This window comes from Perca flavescens, chromosome 15 (genome assembly GCF_004354835.1).
Source record: "Perca flavescens isolate YP-PL-M2 chromosome 15, PFLA_1.0, whole genome shotgun sequence".
Taxonomy (NCBI): domain Eukaryota; kingdom Metazoa; phylum Chordata; class Actinopteri; order Perciformes; family Percidae; genus Perca; species Perca flavescens.
This window is the reverse complement of record NC_041345.1, coordinates 4,213,852-4,238,437: the sequence shown is the minus strand read 5'-3', so window position 1 is coordinate 4,238,437 and position 24,586 is coordinate 4,213,852. Positions and strand designations below refer to the sequence as shown.

The following is a 24,586-nucleotide window of genomic DNA, read 5'->3' as shown; positions in this document are numbered from 1 at the left end:
CTATGAATGAAAAATCCTCTGTGCAAACCTTCAGAATATAGATAGGTATAAAACTAGAAAGTTTGGTGTATGACCATTTTGAGAAAACTATTTTGAAAGAAGACATGTTATGGAATCAAATAGCCCAAAATTGACCAGTAAATGAAAAAAACAATGTTTTTGCTTGCTGTGTCTGGACTTAACATTTGTGTCTGTCTTTCTGTTTGACTGTCTGTCTGTATGACTACAGGACATGGTTTGCACCAGGGAGGCCACCCTGGCAGGACAAGCCCTGTGGGTGCTGGAAGTTCTTTTGCGTGTTCAAAGAGAGTATGAGGCTGACTTGTGTGCCAATCTTAGACCAGCTCTGCTGCAGGCATTACAGAGACTCAGTGTGGAGAGCATGGGCCATGGGCTTGGACAGGTACCCACTGCACAGGGTAAGAGACATAAATGCACAGAAACATATATATTTATAAAAGTACTATAGATTTGCCTATCCTCAATGAAAAGCTCTTTTTAGGCACAAATCTGTTCAGAGTTCAATGCAACTATATATAAATAAGTCCAACAAAGATTCATGGAGAGATGAAAATTGGAACAGCGGCTTTGATTTACATGTCTACTAACAATTAATAGGAAATGCAGAAATGAACCCCACAGCAAAACACATTTATGAAGGCTTCATGCACCCACAGTGCAGTGATGGATTCTTCCTTTTGAAATGAATGTGCCTTAATCAGGGAGTTTTTAATATATTATTATCCGTGATCCCAACATTGACAACAGAGCACTCTTTGGGTAAACACTGGAAACCATACCCCACATCTGTGTAGAATCAAATACCTCATTACCAATGCATGCTCACATAAATGCATAATCCCACAGACCTATTGTTTCTTCTCATTTAAATCACACTGCTCAAAGTGATACCGCTTTACGAGGTAACCTCTTTTTGGGGCCATAATATCTATTTCCACAGCGCTGCGGAGGAGGGTCTGGTGAGTCCACACAACATTCCGGGATGGGAGAAAAACGTGCTCTGGTTTATTGGCATTTTTTTAAACCAATCACAACTCCTTGGGTGGCGCTGTGTCCGGCGCCTCTGCAAAATAGCCTCAGGAAGGAACTTGTGGAACATGTGCACGTAGGGCGGCGAGCTCTGAAATTAAAATGGCTGTCGAGTGTGTGATGAGAATTTTACTCATAAAAAAAAAAAGATAAATATACTTTGATTGCCGGTTCTAGCTCTGAGGATGTTTCCCGAATCGAATCGGCAGACAGTGTTTTGTTTTTTGCCTTAGTTGAAACATATTAAAACTTTGTATAGCAAATGAGAGCTTTTAATTAAATTGTTTCTTCTCTCAAACACGAGCCCACACACACACACACACACACACACACACACACACACACACACACACACACACACACACACACACACACACACACACCCACATACAGTATACATACACTCACAGGTTTACCCAGTGGACTCCTACACTGTGAGATGTAATAGAATAAATGCACCATGAAAGTATTTTTTCTAGCTTTATAAAAAGCCAGCAACAGCAGCCACACCTGGGCTAAACTAGCTGAAAAGGTTGTTTTTATTAACAAAGGTGTTTTTCCTATTCCTATTACAAAGTGTACCTCACAAGCTGTACAACAGAAATTTGATGAGACCAAGACATTACAAGAAAAACAATTTATACCTCAACTCACAAGATCACTATCCATCCATCCATCTTTGTCCGCTTATCCGGTGTCGGGTCGCGGGGGGAGCAGCTCCAGCAGGGGACCCCAAACTTCCCTTTCCCGAGCAACATTAACCAGCTCAGACTGGGGGATCCCGAGGCGTTCCCAGGCCAGGTTGGAGATATAATCCCTCCACCTAGTCCTGGGTCTTCCCCGAGGCCTCCTCCCAGCTGGACGGGCCTGGAACACCTCCCTAGGGAGGCGCACAGGGAGCATCCTTACCAGATGCCCGAACCTCAACTGGCTCCTTTTGACGCGAAGGAGCAGCGGCTCTACTCACGGATGACTGAGCTTCTCACCCTATCTCTAAGGGAGACGCCAGCCACCCTCCTGAGGAAACCCATTTCGGCCGCTTGTACCCTGGATCTCGTTCTTTCGGTCATGACCCAACCTTCATGATCATGGGTGAGGGTAGGAACAAAAACTGACCGGTAGATCGAGAGCTTTGCCTTCTGGCTCAGCTCTCTTTTCGTCACAACGGTGCGATAAATTGAATGTAATACCGCACCCGCTGTGCCGATTCTCCGACCAATCTCCCGCTCCATTGTCCCCTCACTCGCGAACAAAACCCCAAGGTACTTGAACTCCTTCACTTGGGGTAAGGACTCATTCCCTACCTGGAGAAGGCACTCCATCGGTTTCCTGCTGAGAACCATGGCCTCCGATTTAGAGGTGCTGATCCTCATCCCAACCGCTTCACACTCGGTTGCGAACCGACCTAGTGAGTGCTGAAGGTCGCAGGCCGATGATGCCATCAGGACCACATCATCTGCAAAGAGCAGCGATGAGATCCCCAGCCCACCGAACTGCAACCCCTCCCCACCCCGACTACGCCTCGATATCCTGTCCATAAATGCTACAAACTTGGGATTGGTGACAAAGCGCAGCCCTGGCGGAGGCCAACCCTCACCTGAAACGAGTCCGACTTACTGCCGAGAACCCGGACACAGCTCTCACTTTGGTCATACAGAGATTGGATGGCCCTGAGTAGAGACCCCCTCACCCCATACTCCCGCAGCACCTCCCACAGTATCTCCCGGGGGACCCGGTCATACGCCTTCTCCAAATCCACAAAACACATGTAGACCGGTTGGGCATACTCCCAGGCTCCCTCCAGGATCCTTGCGAGAGTGAAGAGCTGGTTTGTTGTTCCACAACCAGGACGGAATCCGCATTGTTCCTCCTCAACCCGAGGTTCGACTATTGGCCGAACCCTCCTTTCCGGCACCTTGGAGTAGACTTTACCAGGGAGGCTGAGAAGTGTGATACCCCTGTAATTGGCACACACCCTCTGGTCCCCCTTTTTAAAAAGGGGAACCACCACCCCGGTCTGCCACTCCTTTGGCACCGTCCCAGACTTCCACGCAATGTTGAAGAGGCGTGTCAACCAGGACAGCCCCTCCACACCCAGAGCCTTGAGCATTTCTGGACGGATCTCATCAATCCCCGGGGCTTTGCCACTGTGGAGTTGTTTAACTACCTCAGCAACTTCCACCTGGGAAATTGACAATGATCCCCCATCATCCTCCAGCTCTGCCTCTAACATAGAGGGCGTATTAGTCTGATTCAGGAGTTCCTCAAAGTGCTCCTTCCACCGCCCTATTACCTCCTCAGTTGAGGTCAACAGTGTCCCATCCTTACTGTACACAGCTTGGATGGTTCCCCGCTTCCCCCTCCTGAGGTGGCGAACAGTTTTCCAGAAGCACTTTGGTGCCGACCGAAAGTCCTTCTCCATGTCTTCTCCAAACTTCTCCCACACCCGCTGCTTTGCCTCTTTCACGGCAGAGGCTGCAGCCCTTCGGGCCCTTCGGTACCCTGCAACTGCCTCCGGAGTCCTCTGGGATAACATATCCCGGAAAGACTCCTTCTTCAGTCGGACGGCTTCCCTGACCACCGGTGTCCACCACGGTGTTTGTGGATTACCGCCCCTTGAGGCACCTAAGACCCTAAGACCACAGCTCCTCGCCGCAGCTTCAGCAATGGAAACTTTGAACATTGTCCACTCGGGTTCAATGCCGCCAGCCTCCACAGGGATGCACGAAAAGCTCCGCCGGAAGTGTGAGTTGAAAGTCTGTCGGACAGGGGCCTCCTCCAGACGTTCCCAATTTACCCGCACTACCCGTTTGGGCTTACCAGGTCTGTCCAGAGTCTTCCCCCACCCCCTGACCCCTGATCAGTTGACAGCTCCGCCCATCTCTTCACCCGAGTGTCCACAACATACGGCCTCAGATCAGATGAAACGATTATAAAATCGATCATTGACCTTTGACCTAGGGTGCTCTGGTACCAGGTAAACTTATGAGCATCCCTATGTTCGAACATGGTGTTTGTTATAGACAATCCATGACTAGCACAGAAGTCCAACAACAAACAACCACTCTGGTTTAGATCAGGGAGGCCGTTCCTCCCAATCACGCCTCTCCAGGTGTCTCCATCATTGCCCACGTGTGCGTTGAAGTCCCCCAGCAGAACAATGGAGTCCCCCACTGGAGCCCCATGCAGGACACCAGTCAAGGTCTCCAAGAAGGCCGAATACTCCGAACTCCTGTTTGGTGCATATGCACAAACAACAGTCAGAGTTTTCCCCCACAACCCACAGGCGCGGGGAGGCGACCCTCTGGGCCCACCGGGTAAACTCCAACACAGCGGCGCCAGCCGGGGCTTGTGAGTATCCCCACACCCGCCCGGCGCCTCACACCCTGGGCAACTCCGGAGAAGAAAAGAGTCCAACCCCTATCCAGGAGTATGGTTCCAGAACTGAGACTGTGCGTAGAGGTAAGCCCCACCAGATCTAACCGGTAGCGCTCCACCTCCCGCACCAGTTCCGGCTCCTTCCCCCACAGAGAGGTGACGTTCCACGTCCCCAGAGCCAGCGTCTGCTGCCCGGGTCTGGTCCGTCGAGGCCCCTGACCTTCACTGCCACCCGTGTAGCAGCGCACCCGACCCCATCGGTTCCTCCCACATGTGGTGGGCCCATGGGATGGAGAGGGAGTTGCCACGTTGCTTTTTCGGGCTGTGCCCGACCGGGCTCCGTGGCAAACCCGGCCACCAGGCGCTCGCTGACGAGCCCGCGATCTGGGCCTGGCTCCAGACGGGGGCCCCGGGCTTCCTCCGGGCAGGGTAACTTCACCTCTTCTACGTTGTTTCATAGGGTTTTTGAACCATTCTTTGTCTGACCCCTCCCCTGAGACCACTTTCCCTTGGGAGACCCTACCAGGAGCACACAGCTCCAGACAACACAGCCCTCAGGTTCATAGGGACACACAAACCTCTCCACCACGATAAGGTGATGGTTCTCGGAGAGGGCAAGATCACTATGGATATTGGAAATACATACTGTAGGGTTCATTGTCCAAACCTTTTTATACCTAAGATACCATTAATAAGATGCTATACCTAATGCCTGTTTGCCTAAATAAAATACAATATAAACTTAATGAAAAAGTGATTGAAACATATGTATTTAGTGCCAAGTCTTGCTACTTGATTGAGTTTTTTGGAGTTTGTTCCCCCGGCTTGGTCGTATGTCCCAAACACATGGCTGTCAGGTTAAAAGAAGAGGCTGAGGAGACTCTTGCGTGTCTACACTCTTCTCAGTAGAAAATGCGGGCAATAAATAAAATCAAAGTGACAGTGGAATTGAAAATTGCCACTGAATCTTGCAAAACTTGTCCCATTGGCATTCCGAAAGCCTATGCATGTAAAATGCTTAAAGCAAACTTATAGAAATTGATAATTAATGTGTGGAAATTCTTTCAATTTCTCATTTGTATATTGAAATTAAGATTATAGGTCTAAAATCTTTTTCAAATCCTCTAATTATTATATAAAAATGGATTCATCCACAAGTACACAAACGTGATCTGAGTAGGCAGACAAATTATATCAGGAATTTAAACAAAGATATAAAAATAACAATTGCTAGACACGGCAGTAAAAACATCTGTAAAGAAATGTGTGTTGATTAATAAGTTGGCGCGATGTTCTTTTGCAACATAATGGAAAGCACTTAGCCTAATTATTCTCACAAATTGGATCATTTGAAAGAATACCTATGTCGATTTATGTTTGTTGGGCCATTCTCCGTGCCAGCATTTTCTTCCTGATGGTTCTAACAACTGTTCAGATTGCATTCAATTATAAAGGCAGAATTAAAAGTCCCATTATAGAGACAGTGGAATGCTTCACATTTTTTGTTTCTCTCTGTCAACGACCATATTATGCATAATCCTCCTTAAAAGGTATTCATTGTCTAAATGGTTATTTGCATTTTACTGATCTGTAAAACGTATGTGTTCTGAAAACCAATAAACACTATATATATATATATATATATATATATATATATATATATATATATATATATAAAAGTCAACACATAAAAGTATATGTTGGATTGATCACTCCTGAACTAGTACTATATCATAGTTGTGCACTATGGGTAGATTATTTGCAGTAAATGTGGCATTTGGTGGTAGCCTGACAAGGCAGACCCACATCAGGATGTTGGGTCTGGGAACTCACCATTGGCAGGGCTCAATCCGAGGGGCGGGATAAACGGTTGTCTTTCAAATTCCCTCTGCACGCAATAGGACAGCACTACAACCAACCAGAGCAAAGCTAGTTGATAGATTAAACTTTTGCCGTATCCGGTCGGCAAATCTCCGAACACATCTTCCTTTTTAAGAATGACTTCAGTGCTGTTCTTTGTTCTTTTCTCAAAGAAAAGCTGAACTCCAAGTCTTCCAGAGTCGCGGCCAAAGCCGATTCGAAAGATGTTCGTCAGCAGCAGCAGCAGCCATCTTCTTTGTTTTCAAGTAGCAGGGAATTCACACGGAACCGTCACAACTCTGCCGTCATTATGTTAAGCCCCGCCCACCGACTCTATACACAATGTGGTTGGCCTGACTAGAGTTTGGTTTTTTCATCTCGCAAGCCAACGGAGAGTTGCTAGACAACCCTGGCTGCAAATGACATTTTCTGCCGCTAGGGTGCGTCTAGATTTCTAGGCTAATGTGGTCGTGTTATTTCTTTTAACTGTTCAGCCAGGCAAACTTGGTTTAACTGCAGTGTAATCACAAAGTCTCTCCTCAAACTTTAGTTGTTTTTAAATTGGATTGAAATGGGTCCCACAACGCTTGTCGCTTCTGATTAATGTTGGAAGGGAAGAGCCATTAAGATGAATTCTCCCAGCATCCTTTGCCAGTAGTGAGTTACTTGTTTATATAGTTGACTCTCCCTAATGCAGTGTACAGTATTGATTTAGTTTTACAGACGGTATTATCGGTGTGCATGGAGTTGCTGTCATACAGTGTGTACTCTTATGTGTATTTAAAAGAAGAAAAAAAACTCATAGACTTGACTAGATATAAACTAAGAAAAGACCAGGGGAAGTGAAACTTTGGTTAAATTGAACAATGACTTCCATTGCAATCTGTTGTGTTTTGTTGGTAATGTACAGTATTTGTCAGATAATTTTACATACAGTAAGCGACAGTATACATGTAGATATACAGAACAGCTCTGCTTCCTGTTTACTGTCTGCTACAGAATCTGTGGAATCATCAAACATTGGACAAATCTTATTCTTTTAAAAGGAGATTACTAATAATTACAGTTTGCTCTGAATCATAATTTTGACACCAGTTTAAATAAAACAATAATACAGTATGATCATGCCATCATGATAAGTTCACCTAATGACAAACTCATAAATGCTGAGATTACGTTTTGTCATTCATGTTTTTTCATTCATGTTTTTGGTGACCAATGTTTGACTCAATTCTTAAAAAATGATGTTAAAAATTATGTCTTGTTCAAATAAGATCGCACATGAACACTAGGGTTTGATTACTAGACATACTGTGCATTCCATGCATTCATATCTGGTGCTTTTGGTTAGAAATGTCTGCCAGATGGTATTATTATGTCTGTTTACTTGACCAGGTTAATGAGCACAGCTGAAGGGCACAACACCAGTGTGCCAGCTGGAGATTCAGAAACTGTTGCTGTGGTTAGGCTCCACCTGCTTTGTGCTCAGCTCAGGCCCTGTTGGGATTACAGACTAGAGGGCTTCACGGGTCCAAACATTTGTCCCCAAACCCAGAAAGAGCTGGAAATGTACTTCCAGCAACCAAACCGGACCCGTCCATAATTTGAAAGCTGGGACCCGGACCCTTGCAGAATCGAGAAATATCGGAGTCAAACCCAACCGGACCCGGGAGACAGGGACCCGATCGGCATTTGACAGCTGATTGCTATTAACAAGTTAACATTAATTTACAAGTTGTCAAAACATAACTTTGTGTCTTACCTAATTCAGCGTTGGTAGCCTTCTCTCCTGTGCCTGGCCATTTTGATATAATCCATCATCCTTGACAAGAAAGTTGGTAACATATCCATGTTTTCTGTTATTCCTCTCTTGCTGATTGAAACAGCATGACCAATACACTCATTGTTTTAGCTTAAAAGTCCACTTGCTGTCACGATGACAGATCATGACTAACGTGGCTCATTTAGAATCAGCTATGCAATTTTGTTGCATTTAGCATAAGGATTCTATCTTTGGCTGTTTGCCCTTTTTAAACTAAAATTATGATAGCTCATTACTACGGCTGCTAAGGCTAGTGTGGCTAATTTGCAGCTTGACCTGTGCTCTCTGACCCTTCACTTCAGGTGCACTCGCTCGTGCAGGTCATTTAGTACGTCCTTGTGGCAACTTTGTTTATTCAGGGGGCCTAGGGCAAAACGATTCTCGCCACCAAGACTGTGGGTGTGTCAGACCTGTGAGAAGGGCAGCCCTGGGGCCGCTATAGAATCGCCGAAGCTTCAGGTTAAAGACCTGTAGCCAGGAATCACTGTTGGACAGTGGATTTCACTTGTCTGGGACTCGTCAGGGAAAAAGAAAGAGAGGAGGCTATAGACTGGGTCTATAGCTACAGTTGTAGTCTGGGACTTACTGAGAGGAAAAAGAGAGACAAGATTGTTGAATGCTGAATGATTTATGCAGCTTTGTGTCGATGAATTTTGAATGGAAAAAAGAAGAGAAAAACTTAACACTTGAAGTGTGCTATTACAAATACTGACACAGCACTTCTATAAGGATTAGCGCTGTCTGATTTCCACTCTGGTATTTATTACACGTTATGCTAAACGGACCCGGAACACAGGGTAATAGAATGGGACCCGCCCCAGACCCAGTTGACTGTATAAACTGTGGATCCAAACCCATACGGGTCCTGGGTCGTGTCTCCGGTTTTAGGGCTTGAGGAGACCCGTGAAGTCCTCTATTACAGACCGTTACAGATCTGTGTACGTGTTCTAGTTCTGCCCACTGTAATTTGCATTAAAATATACTTTATACTAGCCTCTAATGCAGCGGCATCCCAAGGGGAGACATTTTTATTGTTATGCACTGCAGGGGTGAAAGAAGTATTTAGATGACTGTTCTGCCTGATCTTCCCTGCAATCTCTTTCTCTTAACCCTTTCTGGATTCAGACCCAGAATATTGTTTTTTAAAGTGTGTACGGTATGAATAAGATGTGCTTAGTTCTTCCTCCTCTTGCCTCCTCTTGATGATCACTGTGTGCTCCAGCTACCCCTTGTTCATAATCCAGAACTTCAAAGTCCACAAGCCACTGTAAGATACTCCCACTTGTTTAAGAAATTCATTATCGTTTGATCAGTGTCAGTTTGAACAATGTACTCTATTTTGGCTTTGCTGAAACTACTCAGGGAACGTCAGCTTTCCAACTCAGTAATGTGGCGAGGCTAATTTAGGCAGTCTCTTACCTGCAGTCCCTCATCCTTTTCTCTGTCTCTCTCTCTCTCTCTCTCTCTCTCTCTCTCTCTCTCTCTCTCTCTCTCTCTCTCTCTCTCTCTCTATCACACACATACATTGTTGTCTCTCTTCACTCTCCTCACTGTTTATCTTCTCTCTGCCTCACAGAGTGAAAATACTCACTCAGTGTATCCGTCTGCCCATCTCTCTTTGATCTTTTTCACATTTGTGTTTACAGTCGTACTTTCTTTCTTCCTCTCTTTTTGTTTAGCAGTGAACTCACTCCCTCTGGTGCTGAAGCTGCTTTGTGTGATGCAGGCCAGTGACCCGCCTTCATCTTCCTCCTACAGTAAGATGGACGGAGTGCACTTCAAGCTGCTCTATCACGGTGAGGTCAAAAGGTGCAGCTGGCAGAGGTCACACTGAGCGTAACTCCCCACAGCCCTCATCTATTAGCATAGACAAACACACACTGTTCCTGAACATTGTTTACATAACTCTACGCGCCCTACATTAGAGGCAGATTCAATAAGATGCTTGCTGAATATAGGCAGACGCGCACAAGCATTGTCTCTCACACAGAGACACTCAGAAAAGCTATAACAGTACACTTAGTTCTTTCCAGTTCATAAAGACTACTTACATACTCTTCAGTATGTTCCTCACTCACATAGGCACCAACATGCTACATTACAGTCACATAGTCATCAAGTAACAGCACTAAGAATTCATCTCACCTCCCCCCGCATTCAACTATATTTCTTTCTAAGTGGAGGCATCACTCACTTTTGATTTAATATCCTCATCAACAGGGGAGTGCTCGCTTCTGATCTGCAAATGAAAATGCTGTTCAGAAATGTACTTGACATGTCTGGCAAACAGGTGAATTCACAGAGAATGGATTGTGGCCGCTGCTAGCACCATGAGTTGCGCATCATTTGCAACCGCTCTCTGCCGAAAGATATTGCGCTGATGATATTACAGCGCAAACACGCTCCTGATGTTTTGCATCTGATTGAAATGATCAAAGTAGAAATGTTGCCTTTGCATCAAGCACAAAGTAGGGAGAACAATGGCAGAGAGAAAAGGTTCAGACCGCGAGCTACAAGTCCTTACAAAATTTCCAGCAAGTCATTTAAATGTGACAGAGAGAAACCGTCTGTCAGCGCTGTTGGGGTTTTGAAACACCTTCAGACTGTAAAAGAAAATGGTGCGATTTGAAGCGGAGGACATGCCTTATAAATGTGCTTCAGTTACCACCAACTCTCTGAAGACGCTAATAATGTCACTGTAACTACATGTGGCTGTTAGTGCTGATTTGTGAATTGGACTGTTTTTGCAATGAGGCTCATTTGCATAGAAGGGAAGCCAATTTTGCACCAAATGTCTGCATGCTCATTTAAATATGTGCAAATACCACAAGAGCACTGAGACACTTTTTGCCTGGCAGCGCATTTAGGGGTGCATTTCACCCTTTGAGTGTGCTTTTAGTATTACTTTCTTTTTATTTTATCCATCCAGGTTCAGCAGCTGCAAAAGGCTCACGCTCCTTTGTGAATCCGCTTGTCAGCATATTATGGTTACAGTCACATTTGTCAACACCCCTCATCCCTCTGTGTCAGTGAGTAATATAGCAGGGAGATTGAATCCTTCGGATACCGGGAGCCTGCTACCAGCCCTCAGCTACCTGTACTGCTGCCTGAGTCTGTCCTCTGCACACTGCACTGACAGAGGTTAGACAAACCTTCTTCCTATCTCTCTTACTCTCCGTCTCTAGCTCATCGTGTGTGTGTTTTACTCTCTCCCTCTCCCAACACTCTGCCTCTTCACCCTCTGCCTGCTTCTAGCTTGCTCTCTGTCTCTTTGTTTCAGTTTGTCTCTTCTTCTGCCCTGCTTTGACAGAGGCAAGAGGCTGACCTTGCCAAGCATGCAGCATTGAGGCACACAGGAAATAATTAGCATACAAGCCGATACCTTCTGTATGTCATTACATAATAGTACACAGGCTGTGGCTCAGCCCTGCACATTGTCTTGTACACTTAAAGTTATGAGCTGCCATCAACTGGAGGACTAGAGACACGTTACACTGCCTCTTACCAAAGACATCAATTATGTAACATGACACATTGCTGTGATTTTATTACAAGCTAAATAATTTACCTGAACAAGAAAAACAACTCAGCAGAGGTCAGCAATGAGCTGGTTTGTAGTTAATAAGGTGAGGCTCGTGGCCAGAGAGCAGAGATGCCATTTGGAAAGCAAAGCTAATTATGCCCATGGCAATACATTACTGCTTCTACACATCTGCTTCTTCATCACTAGAGGTGAGTTTACAGATGCAAGTTATTTCTCATTCTCAATGGTATTTCAGCTGATGGTGAATAGGACAGGAATAGTAACACATTTGTCAATCTCAAAGCAAAAAGGATATTATTAAAATAATATGTAATTATAATTTGACTAGTACATACAATTGCCCTGGTTGGCTGCCTATCAACTGTATGTAACCCCAATGTTATGTTACCCCCTTTATTCTGTTATTTTTTTGCTGCATGCAACAACCTTCTACAATGTGAATTCAGTCAAATCAGAAGATATGTGCACCATGCACTCGGTTAAGGTCAGACTTCACTTACAGTATAATACTACAGTATGATGTGAAAGTGAGTGGGTGATTTTCTGTGTGTTTGAGCAGTTGAATGTGGGCCTGTGTGTGATTGTGCCTCATGTGTTTTAAGTTTACCAAGTTTTGCCTGTGTGTGTGTTTGTGTTTGCATAATTGTGGGTGGGTGTCTGCAGTCATCCAGACCAACTGCTATGCTCTCTCTCACACACACACACACACACACACACTGACATACAAGTGCAGATCCCATCAAAGTGTGATGACATAGTGCCTTCTCCTCCCCAGCTGTCTCCGTGCTGCTCTCCAACAGTGGGCTGATGGACCAGCTGCAGACAGTCCTCTCCTCCTCTGCTCCATCCCTCTCTCCGTCAGCCTGTCCTCCTTCAGCGCTGCTGTGCTGCAGCCACCTACTCCTGTCCTCCCTCATTACCTTGCAGCGTGTTAACTCTGCACAGGTACACACATTGCCTAGCGTTGCTCTAATCACAACTTCTGTACAGAACTTAAAACAGTCAAGGCAAAGGTAAGGCACAGCCAAGGGCAAGACACAGAACACACAGAATATTAGAGCATAGATTCATATGTGAACGCAGACTACAAAACACCAATTGGATTTATTCGATACATATCAAAGTAGGTACAGCTGTGGTATTAAACACTGCTATAACTGCGCAGATAATACAATCTTACTCGCAATGAGATGTTTGGATGCAATCTTGTTATTTTTCTGATCCTCTCCCTTGTTTTTCCTCTCTATTTCTTCATTATTCAAGGTGCAAAAGAGCATCAGTTGGAGTCTGGACACAGCTGTGCAGCGACTTCTTGTTCAAAAAAGAAACACAGACAATCTCTTGCTGGGTAACAAAAAAAATTTTTATTTAATGATTATTTTTGAAAGACTTATACCCTTGCAGACAGAATATACCAAAATAGTTAATCAGCAATGCAAGTGCTAGGCTTAAAGCAAGTGTGTGTAACCTGAGAACGCTAAAGTGATTTTCCAGGACCATGTGTGTTTGTGCACAACTCGTGTTTTGTCCTCTCAGTTTTGTGCATTCTCCCTAATCTCCTCTCAGCTTCATCCTTTCTGTATTTGTGTGCTTCTTACACTGTCCAGTGCAATGACAGACACATTAGATACATGTCAGTAGAGTTTGGTTCAGATTTGGAGAGTGTCAGGCATTCCTGATTATTGCAGCAACTGTTCATATATGGTGTAGACCTCCGGATAGACTAATGAGGTTCACCTCTGTTTGGTTTACACATACTCCTCCACAGATAAAGTGGCTGTTTGTCAATGTTGTATCCTTCGCGGAGTTAACCAAACCCTGGGCATGAATTTCACACACTTTCATTATATTAAGTGGCCCACATCCTGCTGCAACACTCGGAGACAGATCATCCCTTCTGCTCCTGTGTCTGTCAGCTAGATAAGTGGCCTGTCAGGGTTGCAGTGATGTATCGGCTCCCTCCTTCTGCCCGCTATCTCTCTTTCTTTCTCTCTCTCTCTCTCTTCACTCCTTCACTCAGCCTCCAACCATCCCTCCTTTCTCTCTATCTATCTATGTGCTCTGGTTCTCTTCCCTCTCTTCTGCTGCCACTAATTGAGTCCTCCCTCCCTCAGAGAGCTCTAATCTCAGTGTACATGGTATAAGTGCAATTCAGATGGCTGGCAGCTCTCAGTTTGGATCCCTCTGTGTTTAAGCAATCATTTTGGACGTGTCTCTCTCTTTATCTCCATCACCACTGTGGTCCCTTAGTCTCGCTGACCTTCCTTCAACCCTATCTCTCACTGCCTCACACGCTCTCTCTCTGTCTGTCACATATCAATTCAAAAAATTGCCCTCCATTTCTTTCATCTGCTACTGCTGGGCTTCTGTTCCCTCTGCTACCCACCTTTTAACATATTTTTCTATTCCTTGTATTCCATCTTTCTCTATTACTTCCACTTCCAACTCTGTATGTCACTCACTCCCTTCGGTTCTACCATGCACCCGTTTCATATGCCCTCCACATGTGTTTGCTTTCTCCTCATCCTCCTGCTCTATTGTGTGTTCAGGCATTCCATCTACTCCTAATTCCCCTTGGTTTTCCAGCCATTTACCTGTTCTTCTTTCTTCCCCATATCTCTCTCTCTCTCTTCCCCATATCTCTCTCTCTCTCTCTCTCTCTCTCTCTCTCTCTCTCTCTCTCTCTCTCTCTCTCTCTCTCTCTCTCTCTTTATCTTTCCAGTGAGCCACCTGAGGTTGCTGCAGGCTCTCCTTGATGCTGACCTGGCATCAGCAGTGGTGTGTCTGAGCACTGGTCCTGGCCTGCTTGGGCCCAGACCTATGGGGGTCGAGGATGGCACTTTGTACCCGCTTGGCTCCAGAGGAGCCCAGTGCCTCTCGATTGCTCTCAGTGGACTTCTTCTGCAGGTTGTAATACCAGGGGGGGTAGATCTGTGTGTCTTTGTGTTAACACGGGAGAGATTTTCCTGGTGCACATGTATTCTCAAACAAGAATACATAACCATGTGCTCACACATCAGTGGGCCTAAATGCTGATATGATAATGCCTCCCCTCTCTTGTTTTTCCTTTTATTCTGCAGCAGAGATAACCTAAAGGTAATCTTTTACATCTTTACAGCATGGACCAGCCTATCACACATGAGGATGTGCAGAAAATTATATTTCAATTGATTTAGCAGTTAGCATAATGCAATGGCACACATCTCCAGAGCAATACCAGAACGTTATTACATGTAGCTAGCGTATTGACTTTGGTTGCTTATTACAAAGGAGGCAGACTGGTGTCCCACCTGCATTCATTTACAATAAATAAAGAAGCACTACTTCTCCTTTGTAGCAGCCAGCACAGAGCAATAACCAAGCTATAAATGCAGTGCACAAAATATGGCAGTCTTTATCGAAAAGATTCTAAAAAAAAAACTATAAACTCCTGTTGTGCACTCAACTACTACGTATGTTGATACTTACACACACCTTTTGATTTTGTTTCAACCTGGTAATTCTTTATGATCAAAGCACGGCTCCAGCATCACAGAGGTACTGCTGTACATAAATGTGAAGCACTAAAATGCTCTATCACACACACATATAAAGATGAATATTGACTGCTGCCATTAATGGCCGAGTCTGAACTGTCTTACGGATGCATTTGTTCTGTATGACTGAAGCTAAGATATTGTGAATCAATGAATCACAAGGCTTGCAGGACTTAAGAGTAGCTCCAGCATGAAAGGTGGTAATGCTTTTTTTACTGTGTCCATGAAATGAATAAGAGAGATGACGAATGAACTGTTTGTTTATTCGAAAGAGTGCCAAAAAGGTTTGTACTAAAACATGAAGATGTTAAAACGGAAGTTGAAGCAATGCAGCAACTGTTAATATAACCTTCTTTCAAATGAAAACTATGTATTTTTTTAAATGTATCTCTTAAAATGCCTATTTACCCTGCTTTACAATGACCTGTACCTATACCAACTATATGTATCTATACCAACTACAACTACTAAAGATACCGCAAGCATCTCTGCCTTGTTGCAGCCCAGTGTATTTCTGTTCTCATCCCAGATGTGAGACTCAGAGCTGAACCTGAGCCGCTCACTGTCCAGGTTATTTGCATGTAATTTGTGCCAGTGCTGGAAGACGGAGTTGATTGTGATCTCCAATCTCGGAGTGCAGTTGCATATATGGAAATGGAGCCTCTGCAAAGAGCAGATGTTCTAGATTTACACTTATATTCACATCCGTATATAATTAAGTGTTTAGATTAACAAGGAATTGTGAAATAATGCGATATTTAGAGGTAATCCAGATACATATGTGTTAAAGCTAAATTGTTTGTTTGCCACAGTGTCTCCGTGGCAGGTCGTTAAAACCTTACAGCCGACACAGACACAGCACAGCAGTGAGAGGGTCATCAAAATGACGTTTGAACTAGAGAAACGGTGTCCGATTTGTCGAGGGAGACTGTGTAGAAGCCTGCGACGTATTTGAATGGGTGATCAAATAACCTGGGGAAAAAGCTCCAGCTGTAATACCACTGGGCTCATTTCGATGCTCATTTGCATGCAAAATGTGAAACCCAGCTCCTCCAGTACACTGGCCATTACTACGCCATCTGGTTCTAATAATGATACCATAAATTAAAAACATAACAGATACCAGCTTTAGCTACCCGCTTCAGTCATGACAAGTAAACAAACACCATAACGTGTATATTTGCAATGGAGATATATTTTTTTGTGGATGAAATATAGAAACTATGGGATGATTGGGTGTTATGCTTGTTGTATTTCTTTTTTTAGCCAGTGCCTATGCTGCAGCATGCCAGCCCCTGGTTCCACACCAGTGGCATTTCTTCTCTGTTTAAAAAACTGTAGTGCTGAAGTGATCCTCGGCTCTATGGTTCAGTGCTCTGTAGTCTGCTGTACAGCTGCTGATATGAGTAAGAGTTCCCTGCTCCCATCCTCTCTCCTCTCTTTTCCTCTTGATTCTCTGGTTTGGTGGCAGAAGGAAACGCTGCAGCTCCAGAGTTCCTCTCTTCTCTGCTTTCTTGACTGCTTTCTTCCCACTTACTGTCTCTCACATTTCTTCGCTCTTATTATAACATCTCCTTTCATCTTTGTCTCCTCATCTGCCCTCTTCTCATCTCTCTCTTACCTTTACCTATTTCACCTCCCTCGCTCTCTCATCCCCTCCCACTCATCCTCATGACTCCTTTCTTCTCATATCTCCTCCCCTTCCCCTCAGGATTAGGGTGTTACTCTCTACTGTCTACATATCCGTCTGGCCTACTTCAGTATTTTTGGACACTACACAGTGAGCTTACTGCTAGCACCGCCACTGTGGGAGAGACATGCATAATTAAAACCTCAGTCAGTCGCTCTCTCTGGTGTGCCCTTGTTCTCCCTTCTGTTTCCGGTTTGGTCTGTCAATTGGTGAGCACGTGCCATTTCTGCCAAGTCGGAGCACATTAGGCAGACGTCACATCAACGTGGCTCCCATGACTTGCAATGACCTGACATTTTTTGAGCTGGAAGATGTTCTTTTCTTCTTCCTTTTTTTTATTGTATACTTGACTTTTCCCTCATGCTTCACCCTACTCTTTCTCTCTCTCCTTAGAAGCACGAGCTGTTGCTGAGAGCCTCAGTCAACTGTCTAAGCTCCTTGCTCGGCTTCCTACAGAGGAAGAGTCCCGCCACAGGTACCAGACAGAGAGACAGCTTTGGGAATGAGCGAGTGTAGGTTGTCTGTACATGTGCGCATGTGAAAGAAAGATGAAAGAGAGTGTGTGCAGGGATTTTCAGGTATTATTCTATCTCATATTATCTCATCTTAAACTATGTAGCATGCATGTTTGTTTTGTTTTTACATGCCTGCTTTATGTCATCAACCATGAACCATTTTCAGTAATTGCCCCAGGAGAGACTAAACAGAAACAGAATTAAACAGAATTGATCTGATTTAAGCATCCCCACTTTATTACATTTTTCTCCCCCTGGGTTTGTTTTCTGTGCGTATGTCTGCGTGTTAGCAAAGTACGTGGTGTGTCAGCCATGGAGCCGATTCCTCCTCTACTGCCTGTTCAACTCAGGAGAGAGCTGCCGTCTGCACCCTGCCATTCTCAGACTTCTCACAATTGTGAGAGGTTTTACACACACACACACACACACACACACACAAAACCCAAGTATAATTTATTGGGCATGGTTCTAGGCAGTAATAAATGTTTGATATTAAAATTATAAAAACTTAATGAATGTTATAAAAACATACAAGTAGCATTTGTATCACATAAGTAATGAGAGTGAACAAAGCAAAGGGTTATGCAGGTTGACACAAGGAAATTAAAGAAACATTACAATATGTTGTGCTGTAAACAGAAGCTCAAAACACTTCATTTATTATTCAGTAAAATCAGGTGAGGACCTACTGGTCAACTGTAACCATGTCACATCCCAAATTTCTGAAATTGCACGGAGGATTTTGTTGTGGATGTGTGATCTGCACCTTTTTCACATTTTTGAATCTTTACAAAATTGGAGCAGATTTAAAGGTCCCATAGTATGCTCATTTTCAGGTTCATACTTGTACTGTATCTTGGGTTTCTAATGAATGAATGAAAGTTTATTCGGTTACTCAACATAGAACGTAATATATGTACAGCAAATTCATTAGAAACAAGGGTGGTAACCGAAAAGGTGTAGGCTGAAGCCATGGCTTATTACGCCTACCCTGTTTTACAAAACAACATCTATCCATCAGAATGTAATGTAATGTAAGCATGTAAACATACTAGAACATGTTTACATGCTTTAATGTCTTAAACACTCCGTTTTGGCGCCTGTCTTGTTCCTTCACTCTACTCTAATTTTGTATATGTACTTTAATGACATCATCTGTGCATGATTTGTACACTTGTATGTGTACATCTCTCTGTGTTTTGTGTCTGCAGCTCTTGCAGAACGGCAGTACGGCCGTGTGGGAGCCTGACCTGCTCCAGGTGATGGAGGCGGTGGAGAGGAGAGGGGTGAAGGAGCTCAGCGAGGAAACCGCACAGGCCCTCAGGCTGCTCCTAACACAGGTACACCCCTTCATGGTGTACACACATGCACACTGACACACACAGAGATGAAATAATGTAGGACACCCTTTGAGAACATTTTGTGGAGTCTCACAGCAATAGGCCTTAAACATGCTGTTACCCATGAATATCTACAGTACATTCCTTGAATAAATGAATTAGAAAGGAAATTAAGTTCATGCAAAGTTCAGTATTAGTTGGGTTATTGCAGTGTTTATCAAAATGTGTATGTATTTGCTATGAAGAACAGCACTGGCAGAAAAGCACAGAGAAAGCAGCGAAAATGTGGACGGGGAGGATCAGGTTTGTTTATGCAAATAAAATACCAACATTTTGCACAGAAGCACTGTTGCAGCAAAATGCAGATTGATAACAGTAGCCTCAAGGTGGGACTTTATCATACTTCACATAGCGGTGATGGGTAAACGGTCGACTGAGGGCTCTAGTTTAACGTTGAAATTGCAAAGACCAGGTCAGAGGTCTGTGCCTGCTGTCTGAGACTTGTGGTCTGGAGCTGATGCCTCCGCAAACACACTGACTATCTTGCTTGTCAGGCACCTGTCTTGGACACATCTCACACAAGCAGCCTTTGCGCTTTGCCCTTCCCAAACCACTCTTCCACTGCACTCTAATATCTACTAGGGCTGTTGGAACAAATTCCAAAAGTCGGAATATAATTTGAATAGTAAAAAAATCAATACTATTTGAATGCTGAAATTACTATTCAAATGTGATTTATTTTTTTTATTTTTTATAAAAAGGGTGGCTAACCTTAGCTAATCTCCCTCTTCTCATGTCACATCTGATGAACAATAAGTTACGGGAGTGAAAAACACAAGGCATTGTGAGCTAACGTTACGTACTGAGTAACGTTAATGCAGGGAGAAGTGACAAGCTGCGGCTGGAAATCAGAAGAAGGATGGGAAACAGTTATAGCATGACTTTAAAATCGACATCCACCGAGCCAAAATGCTTATGTTATCAATAGTTAGCTCGTTCTGGTTAACTAAATTCGTCGCAAGTTATAGGAGCTTAGCTGGGAGCTTCACGAGGCAGCTAAAGTTAATGTTAGCTGCCCTACAGCTGTCAGAGTTAGCTTCAACTTCAATTTGTTACCTTCTAACAGCTGTATTCTCAGTAACGTGACAATCTGCAAGAAACAGGTTGTTTACAAATCACTAAAATAGTAGTGACAGTACAGTTTGGTTTAGTTATCAATGCCGTTAGCATCGTGGCTAACACTATTGTTACTTAGTTTATGACACATTGTTTCGGCTGTGCTTTCTAACATGATGTCATTGTGCTAGCCGAGCACCGTTAGCCTTTATGACATAGCCGCTTCAATACATTTGTTAGATGTTTCATTACAGAGTTCTCTGCTGATTTGTGTTTGTCGCTGTGTGCGTGGTGGAATATAATGTAAACAGAGAGCAGCGTGCCAGAAATGCAATGCGCCATGTCGTAGATCCCCTTTAAGGCCAGGCTGATGTTAGAAGTCCCTCCAAGTGGATAGAACGTGTAACAAGGCAAGGAATAGAACCTGGGTAAAGACTACAGGTGTGACGAGATTTCTCGTCGAGGTAAAAAAAGTGTCTCGCGATATCAGTGCAGAGCAGCAGCCTTGAAATTAGCATATAAAATCCTCCAACCGTTCATCAAAGTTAAATCCCCCCCCCCTCCCCCCCCTCTTGGCCGAGACACACACGCGTCCGCAGCGTGCAGTTCACTGTGGCGCTGTCTCGCGCAGATCACTCTCTTTCTCTGTTTAAATGAGTCGGGAAGCGGACAGAAAAACCTAACTTTACTTTTAATGATATTAAACAAAGAGAAATGTTCTCCCTTCGTCCTATAATATATGTAATTTAATAAATTGATACCAGAGTAGCCTTCTTCCTTGTTTATTGCTGCAATTATTAAAGTGCAGAGGAGGAGAATATAGCATCTGTCTTCACAACAATCATCTGTTGAATGTTTGATGGTAATTTATTTGTGCTTTTGAATGTAATCAATAATCATAAACTATAGTAAAATAAGCTTTATTTCTCTCTGTCTACTGTACAATGACAAATTCAAGTACAAAACATTTGGTCTCAACTACTGCCAGAAAACGTTTAGTTATGTTGTAACCTTGGTTCTCTGAGTGGAGAGACTATGGCCCAATCCCAAAGTGAGCCCTGAGGACTAAGGACGAAAGACTCACAGACTTAATTGATCTCAGGTGCTAAGTGAGTGAGTGTGTGAAGCCACATGGGCTCAGATAGGTATAAATGGGACTGGGACAGCACTTCACAAGATCACATGTTACCTTGGCAACGTTTAATAACAAAGATGTTGCTGACACTTGCTGGTTTGGGAATTTTCATTTTAAGTCTGTTGCTTTCCACACGGCCAAGGCACAGGAGACGGCTGCGTGATTCCACATTATTTCAAGCTCTTGTTTTACAAGCTGGACAACAGGTTGGTCTGTTCCGTGGCCGTGTGTCGTGCTGTGGGTAATTTCCTTTGGAGAAGTCTGCATTGATGCAGACTCACTGAAAGGGCTCAGTAAGTGTGTACTCATACCCTCACGCCCTTTGACATTCGACATTGGGACAACCCTAAGCCCTTACGAAAGTCTGTGAGTCTGTCAGTCCGGACTTTGGGATTGGGCCTATTTCTCCACCATACATATAGAATAAGTAACAGTGTACCTGTTAGTTATACAGGAAAGAAGCCAGTCATTTGAGTTTATGGCAAAACTCGTGAGCTGGGTGTCTGTCACACCCCTAGTATGCCTGCACAATTAATCGAAATTTTATCGAAATCACAATGGGGCGCAATATTTGTTAAAGGCAAAATATGTGTCAAACCATTCTAAAATAAAGTATTGTGGTGCTGCTGAGACGTCCCGGCCTACAAATCCTCTCCTACAGACTAAAGAAAAAATCTTTGTTTGGTACAGATCCTCGCAAAAATAATCACACTTCAATAATTTTTATAATTCAATAATGATACAAAAATAATCATTCCCTCCAATATCGTAAATCATATCGCAATCGCAATATCAGTCAAAATAATCGCAATTATATATTTTCCTAATATCGTGCAGCCCTAACCCCTAGTAAAGACCAAGACGCACATTGGACCCAAAAGGTTGGTTTGCATTAAGGTATTCAAAGAATAAATGCAGTAACTGCAGTCAGAGCTGCCAAGTCAGGGTACTATTTCAAACTTACTGTCTAAAGTCTGGAAGCCAGTCAAATTCTGTAAAATTTAAAGTCCCTACTTCTTTTCCTCCAAGTATTGAATCTGATGACCAGACTGATCTCATGAAGTGGCGTACGTATGACACGCCAATTCGTGTTATCAAGACGCATAGTTTCTTTTTTTAACCCTTCCCCAATGTTTCTTTCCTAAACCCAACCGTTTATTGTTTTCCTAAGCGTGTGACGTTAGTCACCGTCATGTTTTTTTTGTAGTTTTTTTGTGTTACTAAAGCCTTTCCCAATGTTCTTTTCCTAAACCTTTTTTCTTTTTTTTACACACACGCGTGTGACGTTCTCGCGATAGTATGTCACGTTCTCGCGATAACACGCAACGTGGCGGCGCCACGTGGTGTGTATGTTTACATCCACTGTATACAGCGTAGACATACACGTTGATAGCTCAAAATGTGTCCAGATATCACACCATCTGGCTTTAGGAAAGTGGCGTGTATGTTTACGCAAAGTCATGATGCCACGTCGTGATGACTGTAAAGCTTTAAGTCAGAACAATATCTGTTTAGCTCTCAGTAGAAATGTTGTTGCTGCTGGCCATTTATTTTGAAGATGATTGCACACAGTCTCCTCCTGCAAATACAAATTACATGCATCCAGTCTCTGTGCACTATTCAGCCTTTCACTGCTCATGTTGGATGTAAACCCTTCTCGCCTTAGATGTTAAAAAGTTTGTGTCAGTCTAAAGACCTCTACTGGTTGGTGAATTATTAATAAACACTGTTATTTAGGTTATTCTGCAATATTATGTGTTGTGCATATCCTTTTAAAGATAAACTTTTATATAAACAATTTGTCTTTTAAATGTGAAACTGAAACTGGGGGTCTTTTTCCTTATCTTAAAATGTAATTTGCCTGACTTTTTAATACAAGAGAAATACCGTCATGTGGTAGTGACACTTAGTAGAGCCCCCCAGGTTCTCAGTGGTGTTTTCAGAAATGAGTATTGTGCAGTTAAGTTCATTTGAGTAGCACAAAAATGGTATAATGCTTGCGGCAGTTGAGTTTATTGCGGAGCTTTACACACACACACATATGGTCATTTGTATTTTCCACCTGTAACATTTGGATATTGTCGTATTGGTAAAAGTAAAGAAAATATGTTGTTGAGAGACAATTATTTTGTTCCACAAATCATGAGGGTGTATTCGGCACATAAACCAACTTTGCTCAACTGTGACTTCTGCTCTGCTCTCTTGTGATCACAGCATTAAGTAGTAATTAGTCTCATTCGCCAAATTATGCACACAAGAAATATTATGCTATTGTATGAACTGGCTCCAAATGCATGAGGTATTCCCTGTGAACATTTTGTTTCAGCATAAGTTGAACATGATGAACTATGTCCTTGTCGTTACCCTTGTTAGCTTTGCAGCGAATGCATAAAGCCCATCTGGGTTCATATATATATGACCAGAAAAATACATTTAGCATTCTGAAAGTAGCTCAGAAGCAGAGGAGTGACAGAATGATGGCATAAACTGCAGCTCACAGTGAGAGTGTGTGCCAGGGAATCATAAACTGTGTTTCTTTGCTTGTGTACTTTAGGTGTGTGCTTGTGTATTGCAGTGTGTTTCTGGAGACATCGAGGCAGTTTAGTGGAGGCAGGGTTCAATGTGACAGACGCACTGCTCTTAACAGTCTCAAGAGCGTACAAGTTTTCTCCCCTGTCATCTCCTCCGCTCCAATCTGTCACACACACGCACTTGCACACAGTGAACTTTGTTCATAGGTTCTGTTGATCTGTCTGCAGACTGAAGTGAAATCTCAGTTTGCAAGGAGTTCATTTGTCAGTGGCAAAGTCACTGACATAACTATCTACTGATTGTGTGTGTGTATGTGTATATGTGTGCGTGCATGTGTGTGTAGGCACGTATGCTCATATATTTGCACACAGTATGATATAAGCAAGCATGTATGTGCAGTGCATACATGCATCATTTGATTTTGTAGTCCTCCAATCAGACTCTTTATACATGTGCTTCCTGTCTCTAACTGTATGTCTATATGATCCAGTGGTCTGTGTCAAGGGTTATGTGCTGCATACTGAATTAGCTTGTCAGGTCGGAGCTGGTCTTAGGGGAGAGTCCCTTTTCGTAGTTTCTAATGCTTGCAGACTTCTAATAACTTCCCCCCGGACTGGAGGGACTCTGTTAGCCATCAATCTTTCTATCCCTTATTCTTGCGCACATAGCCTTTTCAGTGTATCCCCCTATTCCTTTGCCTCCTCTCTCCTCTTCTTTTGCTCTCCAAATTGTTCTCACCTCACTAACTCCACTTTCATTCACCTCTATTTCCCCTTACGCGCTTTTCAATTACTGAGGTTTTTTATTCTGCCCTTTCCTTCACCTGCCTGTTCCTCAAAATATCATCCTCTCGAGTCACTTGATGGGAACTGTTGCCAAATAAAAACAGCTTTAACTTTGAGTGCAACAGTCACTTGTTGTGTTTAAAGATCCATCAGCTTCCTCCACCGGTGCAGAGAATGATGATTATGGCGATCATGAAGATGCTAATTTGGTGACAATATAAAGGATCTTGGTGCTTTAATAACAATACTCAGGCTGCTGTAGCTCACAATATTGTGTTAATAT

The 24,586-nt window shown here is 43.5% G+C and overlaps 1 protein-coding gene across 7 annotated transcripts in view; it reads left to right on the top strand.

Annotated features, from left to right (window-relative positions):
• mei1 (meiotic double-stranded break formation protein 1) overlaps window positions 1–24,586 on the top strand; it is a 62,790-nt gene that overhangs the window by 36,421 nt on the left and 1,783 nt on the right. For 2 of the 7 annotated variants that reach the window (XM_028598743.1, XM_028598742.1), the window contains exons 23-31: window positions 230–419; window positions 9,790–9,906; window positions 11,141–11,251; window positions 12,430–12,599; window positions 12,918–13,002; window positions 14,377–14,561; window positions 17,274–17,355; window positions 17,686–17,792; window positions 18,607–18,735. In XM_028598743.1, coding sequence (XP_028454544.1) covers window positions 230–419; window positions 9,790–9,906; window positions 11,141–11,251; window positions 12,430–12,599; window positions 12,918–13,002; window positions 14,377–14,561; window positions 17,274–17,355; window positions 17,686–17,792; window positions 18,607–18,735 — 1,176 coding nt within the window. Of the gene's footprint in view, window positions 1–229; window positions 420–9,789; window positions 9,907–11,140; window positions 11,252–12,429; window positions 12,668–12,917; window positions 13,003–14,376; window positions 14,562–17,273; window positions 17,356–17,685; window positions 17,793–18,606; window positions 18,736–24,586 lie in introns of those variants that run through there. The other 5 variants (XM_028598744.1, XM_028598745.1, XM_028598748.1 and 2 more) reach the window with 5 other exon arrangements.